A 17,814-nucleotide genomic window follows, 5' to 3' on the forward strand; every position below is an offset into this window, starting at 1 on the left:
ATCATATCTATATGGAAGTCCCAGGATTAACTAGAACCCCGAATAAAAGGGTTGGCCTGGTAGTGACCAAAGGACCATCATTAATGTATGCCAGTCCCTTGCCCTCATACAGCTTTTGTAGTCCTTACTTTATCTGACACGGTTTTACTTAGAGTAATTGAGGGAAGTGAAATAGGAGTAGGTGAGGAGTGTATCTATATTTAAGTAGAAAAATATTTGATTAAGTATCTTATGATATCCTTTTTGGGTCTTTCTACTTGCTTGCTACACTTACTGAGTCACTGTAGACTATTGTACACTTTTACTTTAAGGTATATATATTTCCCCCCAACTTATGGATACTTGTGCACATGTGCCCTATCTTATGGGCCAAATAGAAACATTTAGTGAAGTTTTAGATGTTAATCTTATTACCTGTGCCCTTTTATACTTATGTCTAACATTTTTACAGTCAAAGAGGTATCTTCTTATACATACTCATCAAGGTGTCCAACAGCTAAACAGAAGGAATTACAGTGGATCTCATATGAGGGCCACTGTTACACATATGATCGGGCATTGCACAATTTCTCAGAAGCCAGGAGGTTTTGTTCAGAACTTGGTAAGTTAAATTATGTTAATTTTGTCTGACTCAATAATTTAATCTCTGAAATTTTTCTTAGGGAGATAATATTTGTAATAATGATCATAGTTCTGAAAATATTTCTAAAGCTTTCCATATTTGTAATAACATTATAATCTAATTGTACTGTGATGATGAAGTAGTTCAAGTATTTTATAATATCAGAACCCAGTGAAATATTGAAATAGGCATTAAAAATGATCAAGGTAAGAGTAAGTGCATATAGAAGTAAATGGGGAGAGATAGAATAAAAATTGCAAGGCAGGTGATAGATGGATCAGAGGGTTGAGTGAATGCCTTACACATGTAAAGAGACCCTGAGTTTGATCCCTAGCACTACATATAAGGATCAATGAACTAGAATCTCTCAGAAAAATAAATTTTATTTATTTTTTTTTCAATTTCTCTCTGTCCTATCCAACAACAATGACAGCAATAACAACAACAATTAACAACAAGGGCAATAAAAGGGGAAAAAATGACCCCCAGAAGCAGTGGATTCCTGGTGCAGGCACAGAGCCCCAGCAATAACCCTGGAGGCAAAAAAAAAAAAATGTTTTTGCAGTCTGGAAGGTAGCACAATGGAAAAATAAATTTTAAAATATAGATTAAAATCCACTGAAAATGTTAGGTGAACAGTTATTTGAAGATACTGACAACTGATTTGGTTTTTAACTAGATATACTTAGGGGAAGCTGTTTAGTATTAATTCTTTATAAAGTTGGGTCAGCAGTAGATTTCCAAACTGTAGACTTTGCCATTGTTTACTTATAAATAAGTAAACTTGGTATGACTAGATTAACAAGCCAAAGAATTTGGGTTTTTCATCTAATTTGCAAGAGGGATGGCCCACATACTCTGAACACCGTAAGGGCCAGAACATTCTGTTTTCAGATATAAGTGAAAAGGCAGCAATGATTGACTCTTTCCCACAGTAAGGTTATACTACAGTTAAATTGTGAACAGTCTCTTAGGGAAATCACCTAGACTAATACAAAGACTTGCATCTTTTAGCTAGAAAATTACCTATGAATATAGAACTTAAAATCTCTGTTTATTTTTGCTGACCATTGTAGAAACATCTGGCTGATTTAAAATCTCCTTGATAGTGGTTAACTACATAAGTGTAGGTTAGGTACTATAGTGTATGTGTATGTGTATGGTTAACTACATATGTGTAGTTTATGTATTATAGTGTGTGTGTGTGTGTGTGTGTGTGTGTGTGTGTGTGTGTGTGTGTGTGTGTGTGTTTTGAAAGTCACATTCTTTCCTTTAAGGGAGAGTAAAAAAGTTTAGCTTTCACTACAGTGTGGGGCTAAGCACTTAGCCTTGGAAGAAACATGTCTGTGCCCAAATCCTAGCTTCTACACTTATCAGATGAATATTATTGTGGAAGTTATATCATTGTTTCAGTTTTCTCATTTGAACACTAAGAATTAAATATTACTTCAAAGGGTTGGTTTATAAGAATGAAAAGGAAGTGAAATTGTCCATGTAAACTATTTTTATCATTAGAAAGATTGGGATTGGCTTTCTAATTCTGTAACCAGGTACTTACATAAACTTGGCCAATTTATTTAACTTTCATAAGCTTCAGTTTCCTCGTCTACAAAATGGTGATAATATCATCCTCTATGGAACAGTGTGATATTAGACAAGGTAACATTGAAAGCATTGTGGTATTCTTGAAAGAACTAAAGACTTTCCTTTGTCAATTTTATCTTTTATTAAAAGAGTAAAGTAAGAAGAGAAAGAGCACAAAGTACTACTTCATTCAGTTTTTTTTCTTTTCCAACTTGATAACTTTTAATTGATAAAACTTTATTATATAAATATTACAGAACATAAAAATAGTCAGCAAAATTATGTGCCAATGAAATTAAGATTAATTCACATTAAGAGTTCACTTAGTGAACCATTCATCCAGTTTGGGTGAAGGGGTCAGAAGGTCATCACTAGAGAGAGCAGAAAGATTATCAGGAGCTCTACAAGGCCTATATACCCAGAATCTTTGCATAAACCAGGGGCTAGGGAGGTTCTCTAACTTTTATTTTATGAGAAAGATAGGAGGAGAGAGAAAGAACCAGAAGTCACACTGGCACATGTGCTGCCAGGGATCGAACTTGGGACCTCATGCTTGAGAGTCCAAAGTTTTACCACTACACCACCTCCCAGACCACCCTATTTTACATTTGTTTAGTTGTTGTTTTTTTTTATTTTCCCTTTTGTTGCCCTTGTTGTTTTTCATTGTTGTTGTAGTTATTATTGTTGTTGTTATTGATGTTGTCATTGTTATATAGGACAGAGAGAAATGGAGAAAAGAGGGAAAGACAGAAGAGGGAGAGAAAGACAGACACCTGCAGACCCGCTTCACCACTTGTGAAGCGACTCCCCTGCAGGTGAGGAGCCAGGGGCTCAAACCGAGATCCTTACGCCAGTTCTTGGGCTTCACGCCACATGCCCTATTTTACATTTTTATAACAATTTCAGTAAAAACTCTCTAATGAAAATATTTTTTAAAATTATCCTCTTACATGGTCTTTTTTAAATTTGTTGTTTTCTTATCAAACTCAGGTCAGTCAAACTCAGGTCTGCACACATGCAAAGCCCGTGCTATACTGCTGAGCCATCTCCCCAGTCTTCTTTCTTAAAATACCTCCCACTATGAAAGAAATGCTTTGATTAAAACATGTATAGGCCTACTGCTTATTGAAGGTTACTTGAGTCCATATATGGTTGCTTTCCATATCTAGTTATTATTTTATTTCAATTCCTTACCTGATGTTAGTGATGATAGTGTTTGCTCTGTAGGTAAAAGGCTGCCTATTAAACTTCAAGAATAATCTTTAAATTCTACACTATATTTAATAATTTATAATGTCCATGACAATAATACGTACAAAGTAATATTGAAAAGAAACAGAGGCTAGCCAGTAGTTAATATTGCCTTAATTTTCGTATTAATAAAAATAAATTTAAAGCTAGGCTTACTATTCAAAAAATGTTTGTTGGGGCCTGGTGGTGGCCCAACCTGGTTGAGCACACATGTTACTGTGCACAAGGACCCAGGTTCAACCCCCCAGTCTCCACCTGCAGGGGAAAAGGTTTTCAAGTGGGGAAGCAGTACTGAAGGTGTCTATTTCTCTCCCTCTCTGCCTCCCCCTTCCCCTTGATTTCTGGCTGTCTCCAACTAATAAGTAAATAAATATAAAAAATAAATAAAAACAAATTTTCCCTTGGTTTTTTATCATTTTCATGGTTATTATTGTTGTTGTTGTTATTGTTGTTGGGTAGGATAGAGAGAAATGGAAAGAGGAGGGAAAGACAGGGGAGGAGAGAAAGACAGACACTTGAAGACCTGCTTCACCACTTGTGAAGCGACTCCCCTGCAGGTAGGGAGCCAGGGGCTCAAACCAGGATCCTTACACTGGTCCTTGCACTTCGCACCATGTGCACTTAACCCGCTGCACTACCTCCCAGCCCCCAAATAAATGTTTTTTTGAAAGAAAGTATTGAAGGGGGTCGGGCAGTAGCGCAGCAGGTTAAGCTCACAGGGCGCAAAGCACAAGGACCCCAGTTGGAGCCCCCAGTTCCCCACCTGCAGGGGGGTCGGTTTACAAGCGGCAAAACAGGTCTGCAGGTGTCTATCTTTCTCTCCCCCTCTCTGTCTTCCCCTCCTCTCTTGATTTCTCTCTGTCCTATCCAGCAATGATAACAATAATAATGACAACAAGGGCAACAAACATGGGGTTTGAAATGGCCTCCAGGAACAGTGGATTCATAGTGTAGGCACCGAGCCCCAGCAATAAACCTGGAGGCAAAAAATAAATAAAAAAGAAAGTATTGAAAACCCAAAGGGAGCCAGGTAGTGTGGCATACCTGGTTGAGCACACACATCACAATGCATAAGGACCTAGGATCAAATCCCTAGGCCCCACCTGCAGAAGGAAGCTTCATGTAAGGTGAAGCAGTGCTGCAGGTCTCTTTCTCATTCCCTCTCTATCTCCCCTCCTCCTCTCAATTTCTCTCTGTCCTATCAAATAAATAATTTTTAATCAAAGGGAAAATGCATATTTCTAGCACCATGTAACCTACTTCTTATGACTAAGTATACACAAAGATATCACTTGTTGGGCAGTTTCAATATTTAAAAAATAGAACCAGTTGAACATTTTGAAGACGTTTAAAAGTGTCAACATAATGTTTTAATATAAAACCATTTTTATCTGTGCTGGAAGTTATTTATTTTAAAATCTGACATAAATATCAGACTTCAAAAGCATTTTTTATGTAAAGCTTTATTATCTCAATTGATCTTGATATATTTTTTTTCCAAATGTTCTTTTTTTAAAACAAACCACTTCTCAAATTTCCCATAAAACAAATTATTTGGGTGTTTGTTTTCCTTCAACAGATCATTATGCTACTGTTGTTACCATAAAGAATGAAGGTGAGAATAAATTTGTAAGCAGGCTGATGAGAGAGAATAATAATATTACCATGAGAATTTGGCTTGGATTATCTCTATTATCTGCTGGTAAGTGACATAATTGTATGTGTGTATGGTAGGGAAAGACAATTCCATCTTATTCTAAACACCAACTCGTGTTAAGAAAATGTTAAGTGCTGGCTAGTTTAAGTGCTGCTTCATGATGAATAAGCAAGGTCTACTGACCATATTGAAGGCTTATAATTCTGAATGGCTTATTAGTAATAATGAATGCCAGTAATGAAATGGAAAAACAAGTTAAAACAACTGGAATTGTTCTAGAGACTTACTCCTAAAGTATGTAAGACAACAAGGATATATTTTTTTCTAAAGTGGTATACATGTCCCTACAAATAGCCTGTCACTTACTTCTTTCTGTTTTTTATCATTCTGTTTTTATAGATTATAAATCCATTATTCAAAAAGTTCTCTTCATCTTGTTACCTTACCTCTTAGGACATTTTTCCCAAAGAAAAACATCCTTATTTTTAATTTTATTTATTAATATTTATTAATGAGAGAAGGCCTAGAGAGAAGAAGAGAGAGATGAAAATAGAGAAGGCAAGAGGGAGAAGAGAGAGGGAGAGGGAGAGGAGCACTATTCTGTCATATAAGAGATCAAATTCAGGACCTCATGCTTCCAAGTAAAACACTTTATTCACTGTGCCACTTTCTGAGTCACAAGAGAACATCAGTGGTAACAGTGATGTTTTTCCAAACTAAGTAAAATCACAGAGAATTGATTACAAGAGATTTAAGGGATAATAGTGTAAATGTAGAATAGATAAAGATTGAATTGAGAGTAAAAAATCCAATGGAATGGAGTGTCTCTTCATATTCTATGAAGATTTGAAGTGTAAATAACTGAAATAAATGTAGATTCCAAAATATTAAGCACTTGACAAAAAATAAATGAATTCTCTAAATTAATTATAAATTGTGTTTGCATTACCACCACATGGTGGTGCTACCTCAGCTAGAAAACAAAATGGTGTCATGGTGAAGATACACTACTGAATTCTCCATCTTTCACCTGTACATCTTTTTTTTTTTCCACTTTTTATTAGTGATTTAATAATGATTGACAAGACTGTGGGATAAGAGGGGTATAATCCCACACAATTCCTACCACCAGAGTTCCATATGCCATCCCTTCCATTGAAAGCTTTCTTAATCTTTATTTCTCTGGGAGTATGGACCAAAGATCTCTATAGGGTGCTTCTGTAATTGTTTCTCTGCTGGACATGGGCATTGGCAGGTCCATCCATATTTTCAGTCTGTTTCTATCTTTCCCTAGAGGGGTAGGGCTCTAGGGAGGTGGGGTTCCACATCGTTGATGAGTTTGTCTTCTCAGGGAAGTCAGATTGGTGTCATGATAGCATCTACAACTTTCACTGGCACATCTTTAATGATACAGGTTTTTTAAAGGGAAGATACAAGGCTGTAGAAATCTATCTCTTGGGCTAGGGAGACAACATAATGGTGATGCAAAAGACTTTCATGCGAATGGCTCTGAGTTCTCAGGTTTAATCTCCAGAACCACCATAAACTGGAGCTGAGCAATACTATGTCTGGTCTTTCTGTATCTCTCTCCTACTAAAATAAAAAATAAAATAAATAAAAAATAAAAACATTAAAAGTAAAGAAATCTATCCTTCACACAGTAAGTGTGCAAGCATTCTGCTTTTTAACCAACGTACCACATTCATGATATGTGCTATCCAGTAGAACTCTACAGAGTTGGAAGACATATGTGTGTGTGTGTGCATGCTAATAAACATTTGAAATGTGTGTGACAGATGCAACTGAAGAGTTCAGTTTTAAATTTTTATTTTTTTAAATATTTAATTGTATGAGAGCAGCCAGAGCACTGCCTCATCACATACAATGGTCAGGATTGAATCCAAGGCCTCACATATGTGATGAGTGTGCTCTGCCTATACACTTGGGCCACCTCTCCAGTCACTGATTTCTTTTATTTTTACTTGTAACAGCATAGTTGTAGATAAATGAATTATATGAACCACATACTTTATTTACCTTAGTAATTTAATAGCAATAAATACAGTTGTATTTACTTTCTTTAGATCAATCTTGGCATTGGTTGGATGGAACAAGAGCATCATTTGTCAAATGGGCAGATAAAAGTAAGAGTAATAGTGGGAGATGTAGCATTTTGTTAGCTTCAAATGAAACTTGGAAAAAAGTTGAATGTTCAAATGGTTATGGGAGAGTTGTCTGCAAAGTTCCTCTGGGTAAGTATGTAACCTGAATCTAACATCTTTGTATACTAGACAAAGAAATAAACAGTTATCTGCAAATTTTTATACTTATTTCTAACATATTTAGTACTTAAAGTATATACAAAAATATCTTGATATTCATAGATTCTTCGCTTTGGAAAAATAGTTAACAAGGCATAATAAATATACAGGTAAAGCTTTAAACCATCTAAACTTTGCAGAATTCTTTCTTAAAAAGAATGGAAGCTTGAGGCTGAATAGGGGCACACTAGGTAGAGCGCACATGTGCAAGGACCCAGGCACAAGTCTCTGGTCTCCACCTATGGGAGTAAAGCTTCATGAGTGGTGAAGCAGTGCTGCAGGAGTCTTTCTTTCTCTCTTCCTCTATCCCCCTCTCCCCCCTCTCTGTTTCTCTCTGTCTGTGTCATAAAAAGAAAGAAAAGGGAAAAGAATAAAATAAAATTTGAATGGCCACTAGGAGCTATGGATGGTGGTCACGCAGGCACTTAGCCCTAGTAGTAACCCTGGTGGCAACAACAAAAATTTGATAAAAAAAAGAATGGAAGCTGCTGTAGTATTAAGGAGGCAGTTTCTTTGAAACTGTTCAGAAATGTATTTTATTCTGCAGTTTAAATGTGTTAAGATTCAAGGGTCTCAATCTATAGTTAGTTTCTTTCTTTCTCAGGCTAAGTAGACAGCATAATTGTTATGCAAAATCATTATGCTTGAGGCTTTGAGGTCATAGGTTCACCATAAGCTAGAGTGCTCTAGTTGTGTGTGTGTGTGTGTGTGTGTTGCATGTGTGCATGCATGTTTCTCTCTGTAGATCTCACTAAATTAAAAGAAATAGATACTTCATCTAAAATTGACAAAGTCTCTCACAGGACTATGAACAGCAAAATAACAGTAATAAATAAAAATGAAAAATAACAAAGCTTTAGAATTTGTAATTATAGGTTTCAAAATTTATTACAAAGTATTATACCAATATAAAGGAAAACTAACATATAGCAATGGAATAGAAGCAAGAGCTTGGAAATAAATCCTTATATATAGTTTGCTTCTTTCTCATGATTCCCATAAAACTAATCTAATTTCTTAAAATGTTGAAGGTATATATAGGAAGTCATCGTAATCTGAATTTATATTTAATCATTAATTGATGCATAAAATAATGAAATCCTAGCTTAATAACTTAATTTCTAGAGAAAGCACCACAAACCTTACACAATATTTTTTAAAGATCTAGCATTAAAATATAATCATAGATTTATTTAATAAGTATTTAATGTTCTGTATGCCATGCCATGTTGTATGTTCTAGTATGTATCCTACAAATAAGATGCCTGTCCTCAGTCATTTTGCAGTCTAGTGGAGGAAGACTGATAAAGCGTAACTAAGGTCAATTTTTGAAAAAGAGAAAAAGACCATATAGTTGTAACCTTTATATTCAAAGCCTACTTAAAGTGGATTATCAAGGGAAGAAGGCATTAAAGCTAAAATCTAAAAGGTTAGCTCATTAAATATCAGGAGAAAAGGAATACTGGGCAACAATACCAGTGCTTAATGAACTAAATGAAGTAAAGACAGAATGAGCTCAATGATTGCTCAAGGAAAAAAATGGAAGGTAAACAGATACCAAACCCTAGGGCTCTGTAAACAAAGGTCAGAAGTTCAAGTTCTGTTCTGAATGGAATGGAAAGTGATTGGGAAATTGTTAACTGTGAATAGGAGCAGTGTTGGGGTAGTGTAAACTAAGATTTGTCTTAGCACTTATGAGAAAGAAAGGAGATATGCACAAAGAAAGTATTTAATTTATGGGTGTAATGAGTCCATCTCCGCAGAGTACAAAAAGGGGCCTGGGACAATAGTAACTAAGTAAGTAAATATATACTAAAAGAGCTCATCCTAAATTTTAAAGTTAATTGATCATAGGCACATCAAACATAGAAATATTACAATTTTTAGCTATTTCTTATCAAAGTAGTGTAGTATATTGAGAGTTGATGGAAAAGGAAAGTGAAGATAATGATAGTGCTTTAATTTCTTTGGAAGAAAACTGCTATAGCAGTTAAGAGGGCTTGCATGAAAACTTAAATTTGAAAAGAAAGCACTTACGTGATGGTAAATTTGAATTGTTTTAATACTATGAAACAATTAGGTATATATTTTATCTAATTTGTATAGGATTTACATATGTGATATACAGCCTAATGTATAAAATCAATAATGACTACTTTTATATTCTCTTCTTCAATGTCAAACCTTTCCCTATTCTAGGCCCTGATTACAGAGCAATTGCTATCACATTTGCTGTGCTCTGTGTCTTAGCTCTCATCATCGGACTGGTTTGGTTCCTTTTCAAAAAAAATCGCTTCTACTTGGTGAGCTTTACTGCAGTTCGATATGAACAAGGAGTGAATGAAGATGAAATTATGCTTCCTTCTTTCCATGATTAAATTCTTCAAAACATTTGCTTATTTGCACTAACATATTGGGGGAAATGAGCCAATTATTTAAAATGTTCCCAGTGTCAGTATTTACTCAATTTGAAAGCAGATGTCTTTAAGTTCTTTTTCAGTTGTTTAGTAGCTATACTGGTACCCACAATTACTCACATCTGCGGCCGTACCACCCTAAACATGCCCCATCTTGTCTGATCTCAGAAAATTAATTACCCACAGAAATATCTTATTTATTTATAACTCTATTTAATAGAATGGAGAGGAACCAATACTGGAACTGAAGTTCAACTTTAAATTGTCAGACTGCTATATTGCACAATTTCCTCTTTAAGAACATCTGGTCAAATGCAATATTAAAAATACCTCAAAGCAAAATCACAACTGTAAATAATACCAATATTGTTTTAAAATAGTAAGTTGCAGTATTTAGAGGAAACTATTAATTAATGAGACATGTTTTACATAATATATATATACATACATATATATATTACCACTAAGGTTATTTCTGGGGCTTGGTGCCAGCACCACAAATCCATTGTTCCCAGTAGCCATTACAAATCCATTGTTCCCAGTAGCCATTACAAATCCATTGCTCCCAGTAACCATTTTCCTTTTTTTTTTTTTCTTTCCTAATTTCTACTACATAGAACAGGGAGAAAATAAATGGATTGGAAGATAGAGAGGAAGAGAGAAAGACACATGCAGACCTGCTTCACTATTCGTGAAGCAGGGAGTGGAGGCTCAAAACCAGGTCCTTAGGCTTGGTATGATATGTAACCCACTGCCTAGCATTCCCAAATGCTAATTTTTTTACATAACAAAATGATAGATACTTCTTGGTAAGATGCCTCTTACATTATTCCAAAGATATTTCATACCAATAATATTTAAATATAAAGGTTTTCTTTTATTCATGAAACATTGACTTTTAACAGAAGTTTTAGGTTGATTAGGTACCTTGTAGCAGTACTTTTTTCTTATGTACAAATATGATGGTTTCCTCTTAAAAGGGAATTAGCTTAGAATATGTGTTTTTGAGAATTCTATGATCTATAGGTGTGTCATGTCAACATTTGACTAGTAAATTTTTATTATTTTCATGCCTTTTAGTATGAGATAAGGAGAGAGAAGTCTGTGAACTTGTGTATCTTGTATTTGTAAAAGTGAAAATTTTATAATGAAACTCTAAGGCTTGTATTACAACTAAAATGCTGAAAAATGTGAATGATCAAGAAAAGATTGCTTGGTATTTACCACTTTAAATTTTATCACTTAAAACATATTTTTAATAACAGCTTCTACAGAACATAGTAAATGCTTTACAATGTTTAACTTATATTTGTACTTTAGAATATTTTTATAATCTCCATAGACTTAAGTTAAAGTTTAGAGTGCTTATATTATAATAGAAATATAAATAATTTTCTAATAATTTTAGTATAACCCAAAATTATAATATAGCTGATCTTAAATGTTTTTATTAAACTTATTAGACTAAGTTTCCTGCATCATGAGCTGCACACTCATTAAAACTTTCTTGAAAGTACTAAACCAACTAGGTGGGAAAATATACTTACATAGAATAATGATACCATAATAAAACTGGCTTTTCCCCCTTTAAAAGGAGGCTTTTTCCCCCACTTAAAATGGAGTTAAGTGTCTAGCTATTGTAAAGTGAAACATCTTGAGTTTTTTGTGTGCATTTTTTTTCTGAGAATAGCATTTTATTTATTTTTTATTTTTTTTATTTAAGAAAGGATTAATTAACAAAACCATAGGGTCAGAGGGGTACAATTCCATACAATTCCCACCACACAATCTCCATTTCCCACCCCCTCCCCTGATAGCTTTCCCATTCTCTATCCCTCTGGGAGCATGGACCGAGGGTCATTGTGGGTTGCAAAAGGTAGAAGGTCTGGCTTCTGTAATTGCTTCCCCGCTGAACATGGGTGTTGACTGGTCAGTCCATACTCCCAGTCTGCCTCTCTCTTTCCCTAGTAGGGTGGGTCTCTGGGGAAGCGGAGCTCCAGGACACATTGGTGGGGTCTTCAGTCGAGGGAAGCCTGGCCGGCATCCTGATGACATCTGGAACCTGGTGACTGAAAAGTGAGTTAACATACAAAGCCAAACAAATTGTTGAGCAATCATGGACCCAAAGCTTGGAATAGTGGAGATGAAATGTTAGGGGGGTACTCACTGCAAACTCTAGTGCACTTCTGCTTTCAGGCATATATTTTGCAGTAGTTTATAGATACGTGTGAACATATGCTCTCTCTCACAGAAACTGGTGTATATCTAGGTTTTGGGACTTTGTTAGAAAGTGAACCACCTGAGATGAAATTAGAGTATACTGTGAAAGGAAAGGTCTCACCCGAGTAATGAAGTTGAAGGGTTGTCATTCCACACGTGAAGTCTCTGGACACAGTCTGAGCTGAAGCATGTTGAGGTGGCAATCGTTGTGTTGGTTAGGTTGTGATCGGCAGATGCAATATTATTTGATATGGATTGGGAGAGGCATACGGGAAAGTGGGCCCTATCCAAGGGTTCCAGGACTGGGGGAAGTTGAGTAAGAAGATCTGAAAGGGAAACTAAAAGCAGGACCTGACCAAATTGTAAGTAGGGCACTAAAGTAAAAACCCTGTGGTGAGGAGTAGACATGCAGCTTCCTGGGACAGTGGGGGGTGGGAGTGGGTGGGAGGGATGGGTCACAGTCTTTTGGTGGTGGGAAGGGTGTTTATGTACACTCCTAGTAAAATGTAGTCATATAAATCACTAGTTAATTAATACGAGAGGGGGAAAATTAATTGTTTGTCTCGAAGTTTTTCAAAACACAAACTGAATCTTTTGAATATATAGGCTGTGTAATTGATATGCAGACTCTCTCAAAAGCCTAGACCAAGTAGATCAGAAGCAACCAATAGCACAACTATATACAAGATACTGGGTACTGTACAGCAAACCCTAACAAAAGGACTTTTCAAAGCTAAACCAATTACCAAACAATGTGATGATAACATTAACTATCGATTGTCTTTTTGAACCCTAAGACAGCAGGAACCTCACATCTCCACTATAGAGCCTCTACTTCCCCCAGTTTTGTGTGCATTTTTTAAAGAATAAACATTCGTTTCTATAGCTCTAAATGCTTGATTCTAGTCTTTTCAGATTCTTCTGGCACATATCTTTTAATTTTTGAACCAGTGGAGACCTCATCTATGGCTTATTTACTTCTCATTCCTTCTACTCCCTACAGGAGCATTTCCACCCACTTCACTTCTAAATCAGTAATTCAGATACCTAGTTCTGGGTTCATATTTGCAACTTCATTGGAAACCTATTTGAAAGTCCTCAGCATAACCCTGTCCCAGCTGTCTTTCCATCCCTACTTCCTGCTGTATCAGAGAACTGGCATTATCTTTTCCAGTCTTACCTAGTGAGTCCAACTACCACATGTAGGAAAAAAATCATCTCCCAAAACTAGTTACCAAAAAAAAAAAAAAAGCAAGCAAATAAACCTAATAACCAGGTATAGATAAGGGGGTAGGGGACAATCATAGAAACGATACCAATGACCACCTAGATTTCCCAGGGGGCTGCTTCACCCTTCCCCGCCTGTGGCCAGGGAGGTGGGGATACAAAGCAACCCGCACGGTTGGTAACTCCTAAGCATGACCTCACTATCAAGTTTATACTGAAAAAGTCAGTTTCCAATGCTTTTGTGTTAGGTTCATTTAATCCTAAAACCTTTTTAGAGAACTGAAGGTTGAATTATGAGTTCACCTTCATCTTAAATCTTCATCTTAAAGCTCACCTGAATAGTGCATCTGTTTTGCTATGCACGTCACCCAGGTTCAAACACAGCACCCACCATACTGGAACCTGAAGCAGTGAAGCCCTTGAGATAACAGATAAAAAAAGGAGGAGGATAAAAAGAAAGCAAATAATGTCAAAGGACATAAAATATAGTGATGGTGTGTATGATACAGCAAATCCTAACAAAGGGATTTTTCAAAGTTAACCCAATTGCCAAACAACGCGATTATTGAAATAACTATCTACTGTCTTCTTAAACCCTAAGACAACAGGAATCCCCCGCTTCTTCTATAGAGCTTATGTTTCTCCTAATCCTGGAACCCCTGGGGTGGTGCATGCTTCTCTCAAGTCATACCAAATGATATTGCATTTGCAATTAATGCAACGAGTACCATCTCAGCATGCTTCATGTCAGACTATGTACAGAGACGTCAGACATGGAATGCCAACCCTTCACACTCATCAATCAGATGAAACCTCTCCTTTCATAGTATTCTCTAATTCCATTCCAGGAAATTCACTTCCTAACAAAGTCCCCAAACCTAGATATAGGCCAGGTCCCATTAGATAGAGCATATGTTCACATGTATTCATAAATTAGGGCAAAATATATACATGAAAGCAAAAATACACAATAGTCTGTAGTGAGTCTACTGACATCAAGTTTATAATAAAATAGCATCCACTTAGACTTAGATACTCTCCTCACCTACTTCCTAATACAGTTCTTTCACTCATTCCAAAGCTAACCTTGTCAAAGCAAGGACTGCAGACGCTGAATAAGGTCAAGAGACAGGCATACTTTAACAATGACTCTAGTCACTATCAGGCCATTCCACCAGCTGGGGCCCTAATCAGGAAATCCTGAGATTCCCAAACAGACTTGATGGGCCTATAACTCTCTCCTAGAACTCCCCCTCTCTCCATTGTTACTGGTCATTTCTATCAGGAACAACAAAATAGACCCCTTTGTGGGCCCCCATAGGACCTTGCCCTCAACATGGATCAACAATGGTAGAGAATATTCCATCCTCTGAAGGAGGATGATGGACAACATACTCTATGCTCCACCTGAGGAAGATGGGTTGATACTGGGGCAGCATGGAATGTTTCTACTCATGACCACAAAATGTGAGCCCAGATCTAGAGGAATGCAGAGGTCACACAGGCTCCTAAGCTAATTATGGGCTCCAGATCACATCAAGTCAATGGGGTTTACAGTCAATAATATTCATACCCCTTTCCCATATTAGGGAGCTACTCTCCTCCCTGATCCAGCTTTCTGGTCCTTTTCCCAGCCATGACATCATCTCCCCAGACAATAACTTGGATCTACCTGCATATCAGATTTCAGGCTCAATCAAAAACAAACAAACAAACAAAAAAAACACTAGTATAGCTACAGGCCCTTTGTAATATAACTAAAATATGCCTACTAGCTATCTACAAAATGGAGGATCCCCCCAACACTGCATCTGCCCTATTTCAGCCTTAGGTCCATGATTGGTCAACAATTTTTCAGGCTTTTTATGTTAACTTTCTTTTCAGCCACCAGGTTCTCAGATGCTAGCAGGATGCAACCAGACTTCTCTGGACAGACAACCCCACCAATGTGCCTTGGAGCTCTGCTTCCCCAGAGCTTTTCCCCACTAGGGGAGGAGAGAGACAGGCTGGGAGTATGGATCGACCTGTCAATGCCCATGTTCAGTGGGGAAGCAATTATAGAAGCCAGACCTTCAACCTTATGCATCCCACAATGATCTTGGGTCCATACTCCCAGGGGGTTAAAGAATAGGAAAGCTATCAGGGGAGGGGATGGGATATGGAGGCCTACTCAAGGGAATTGTGCAAAGTTGTACCCCTCTTATCCTATGGTTTTTGTCAATGTTTCCTTTTAATAAATAAAAAGTTTTTTTTTTAAAAAAGAAGCAAATTTTAACCAGACCTCAAAGGCATTTTAAACTAGATCTCATGATCTATATGATGGTATCTCTAACTCTCTATGTAAGTGGAAATATTCTCATAATACCCATATCTTGACAAATTTAATATAGATATCTCTTTTTCCTAAACTAAATTAATCACAAGTAAATTTTTAGGGGAAAAAAATTCCCTTATCCCAACTAGTTGCTTTCTTATGTGGTCTTTCAACTAATATCAAAACACTTCTCACCCGGACTAGAAAGTCAGAACAATGAAAACACCAACTATCACACTCTGGGATACAACAAAAGTTGTCCTAAGAGAAAGCTTTATAGTACAGACCCATATTAACAAACAGTGAAGATCCCTAGTAAGCTAGCTAACATCTCAGCTGAGCCAACTAGAAAAGGAGCAACAAAGAGACCCAAAAGTCATCAGAAGGAAGGAAATAGTCGAAATCAGTGCAAAAATTAATTAAATAGAACCCAGAGACAAGATCCAGAAGATTAATGAAACCAAGAGCTGGTTCTTTGAAAGGATAATAAAATAGATAAACCACTGGCTAGACTCACAAAAAAAACAAGTGAGAAAGCTAAGATAAAAACAATCAGGAAGGGCAGAGTCAAGATGGGAGCTTGAAGACAACACCTGGCCTGTTTTCTGCAAGGAGGCTGCTTTAAATCTGGGAATTTCCAACTGGCAAGTAGAGGCTGAAAAGGAAAAAAGGAGGCATGGAGTTGTGAGTTTTACTCCTTCCCTCTGCACCATCCCAAGACCAACCCTCAGGCCAGAGAGGTAAGGAAACCAGATACAAAGAAGGAGGCCCACCTGTGGAGTTAATCTCATTAGCAAGATTCCAAGCTCAGGTAGGGAACTTTTACCAAACCAAGGGGTCCCCTCCTCCCTTTTTTTTTTTTTTTTTTGAAGATTGCTGGAACTCTGAGTGGTTGACTTCCTGGACCAATGGCTGTGTCTGATTCCCTTGGGTCAATTTACCTATCTTTCTTGAGTTTGTTTCATAGCTGCTTCTTATAATTGTTTGTTTTTACTTTGGTTAGGAAGGAGGAAAAGGGGTTGTGAGCAGCCAATCTGGAATAGTTTAATCTGAACACTGACTATTAGGAGTTTTTTATCAAACTTTTTTTCTTTTTCTTTTTTTTTTTTTCTGTTATCTGTTTTCTCTCTGGGTTGATCAAAATTAGCTGTTGTTTTTCCACTAATTGGTGATTGGGTGTGGTCTTGTGGGAGAAACTTGCTTTCTTTTTCTTTTTCTTTCCTCCTCTCTGATTTGAAAAATCTTTTTCCTTTTGTTGCTGTTTTTTCTGTATACACTTGCATGTGTTTGTAATTTATCTTGTGGAAGAAGTCTGACTCAGAGTGGTTTCTCTCTCTTCTCCTTTTCTATTATTTCCCACTATCTCTAGAATTTATAGTTGATAGTTGATTTTATAATTGTGTATTCTTGCTTTGTCTTTTTGTTTGCTTCTATATGTTTTTGTTCTTGTTTTGGTTTTGGTTTGGTTTTGGAGTGGAGGTGTTGCTTAGTTAACTGATTTTTTGGTTAACTGTTAATATTTGCCTCTGTTGCTATTCTTGTATTTTCTGAGGTTTTTTTTTTTTATTTCATTTGTGAAAGGACTTTGGCTTGGTGTGGCTTGTCCTCTCACAACACAACTGAACAACAACAGAGAGGACACAAAAAATACAAACAAAACCAAAAAATTGTCATTTCTAAAACAGTTAAAGAGACTACAGGGGCCAGGTGGTGGCATACCTGGTTAAGCGTACATGTTACAGTGCTCAAGGACCCAGGTTCAAGCCTCTAGTTCCCACCTGCAGAGGGAAAGCTTTGCAAGTGGTAAGCAGTGCTGCAGGTGTCTCTCTGTCTCTCACCCTCTCTGTTACTCCCTTCCTTCTTGATTTCTAGCTGTCTCTGTCCAATAAATAAATAAAGGTGATGAAAAAAATTTTTTAAAAAGAAACTATCACAATAAATCAGTACAGGAGCCCAGAAGAAATTCCAAGTAAGTCAGAAGCAACAAAAAAATGAGGAAAATATCCAAATATTAATTGATTCATTAATCACCAGGTGTGAGGAAATATTTTGAGGAAAATGCTATCAGAAATAGGGAAATAACTGATGAGACCCTGAAAGAAAATATGAGCTATCGGGAGGTAATTAGAGAATTGAAAGCTGAGCTAAAGGCCAGCTGAGCTAAAGGCCAGCTAGCAAAACAAGCTAATACTGTAAAAGAG

General features: G+C 36.6%; 1 protein-coding gene across 2 annotated transcripts in view; it reads left to right on the forward strand.

Annotated features, from left to right (window-relative positions):
* Window positions 1–17,814, forward strand: part of LOC103126472 (lymphocyte antigen 75) — a 196,812-nt gene that overhangs the window by 113,908 nt on the left and 65,090 nt on the right. The window contains exons 32-35 of one of the 2 annotated variants that reach the window (XM_016194421.2): window positions 452–601; window positions 5,037–5,159; window positions 7,199–7,366; window positions 9,635–11,320. In XM_016194421.2, the coding sequence (XP_016049907.1) occupies window positions 452–601; window positions 5,037–5,159; window positions 7,199–7,366; window positions 9,635–9,813 (620 nt within the window). In that variant the 3' untranslated portion in view covers window positions 9,814–11,320. Of the gene's footprint in view, window positions 1–451; window positions 602–5,036; window positions 5,160–7,198; window positions 7,367–9,634; window positions 11,321–17,814 lie in introns of those variants that run through there. The other variant, XM_060177870.1, reaches the window with a different exon arrangement.

The sequence above is a fragment of the Erinaceus europaeus genome, chromosome 18 (genome assembly GCF_950295315.1).
Source record: "Erinaceus europaeus chromosome 18, mEriEur2.1, whole genome shotgun sequence".
NCBI lineage: Eukaryota > Metazoa > Chordata > Mammalia > Eulipotyphla > Erinaceidae > Erinaceus > Erinaceus europaeus.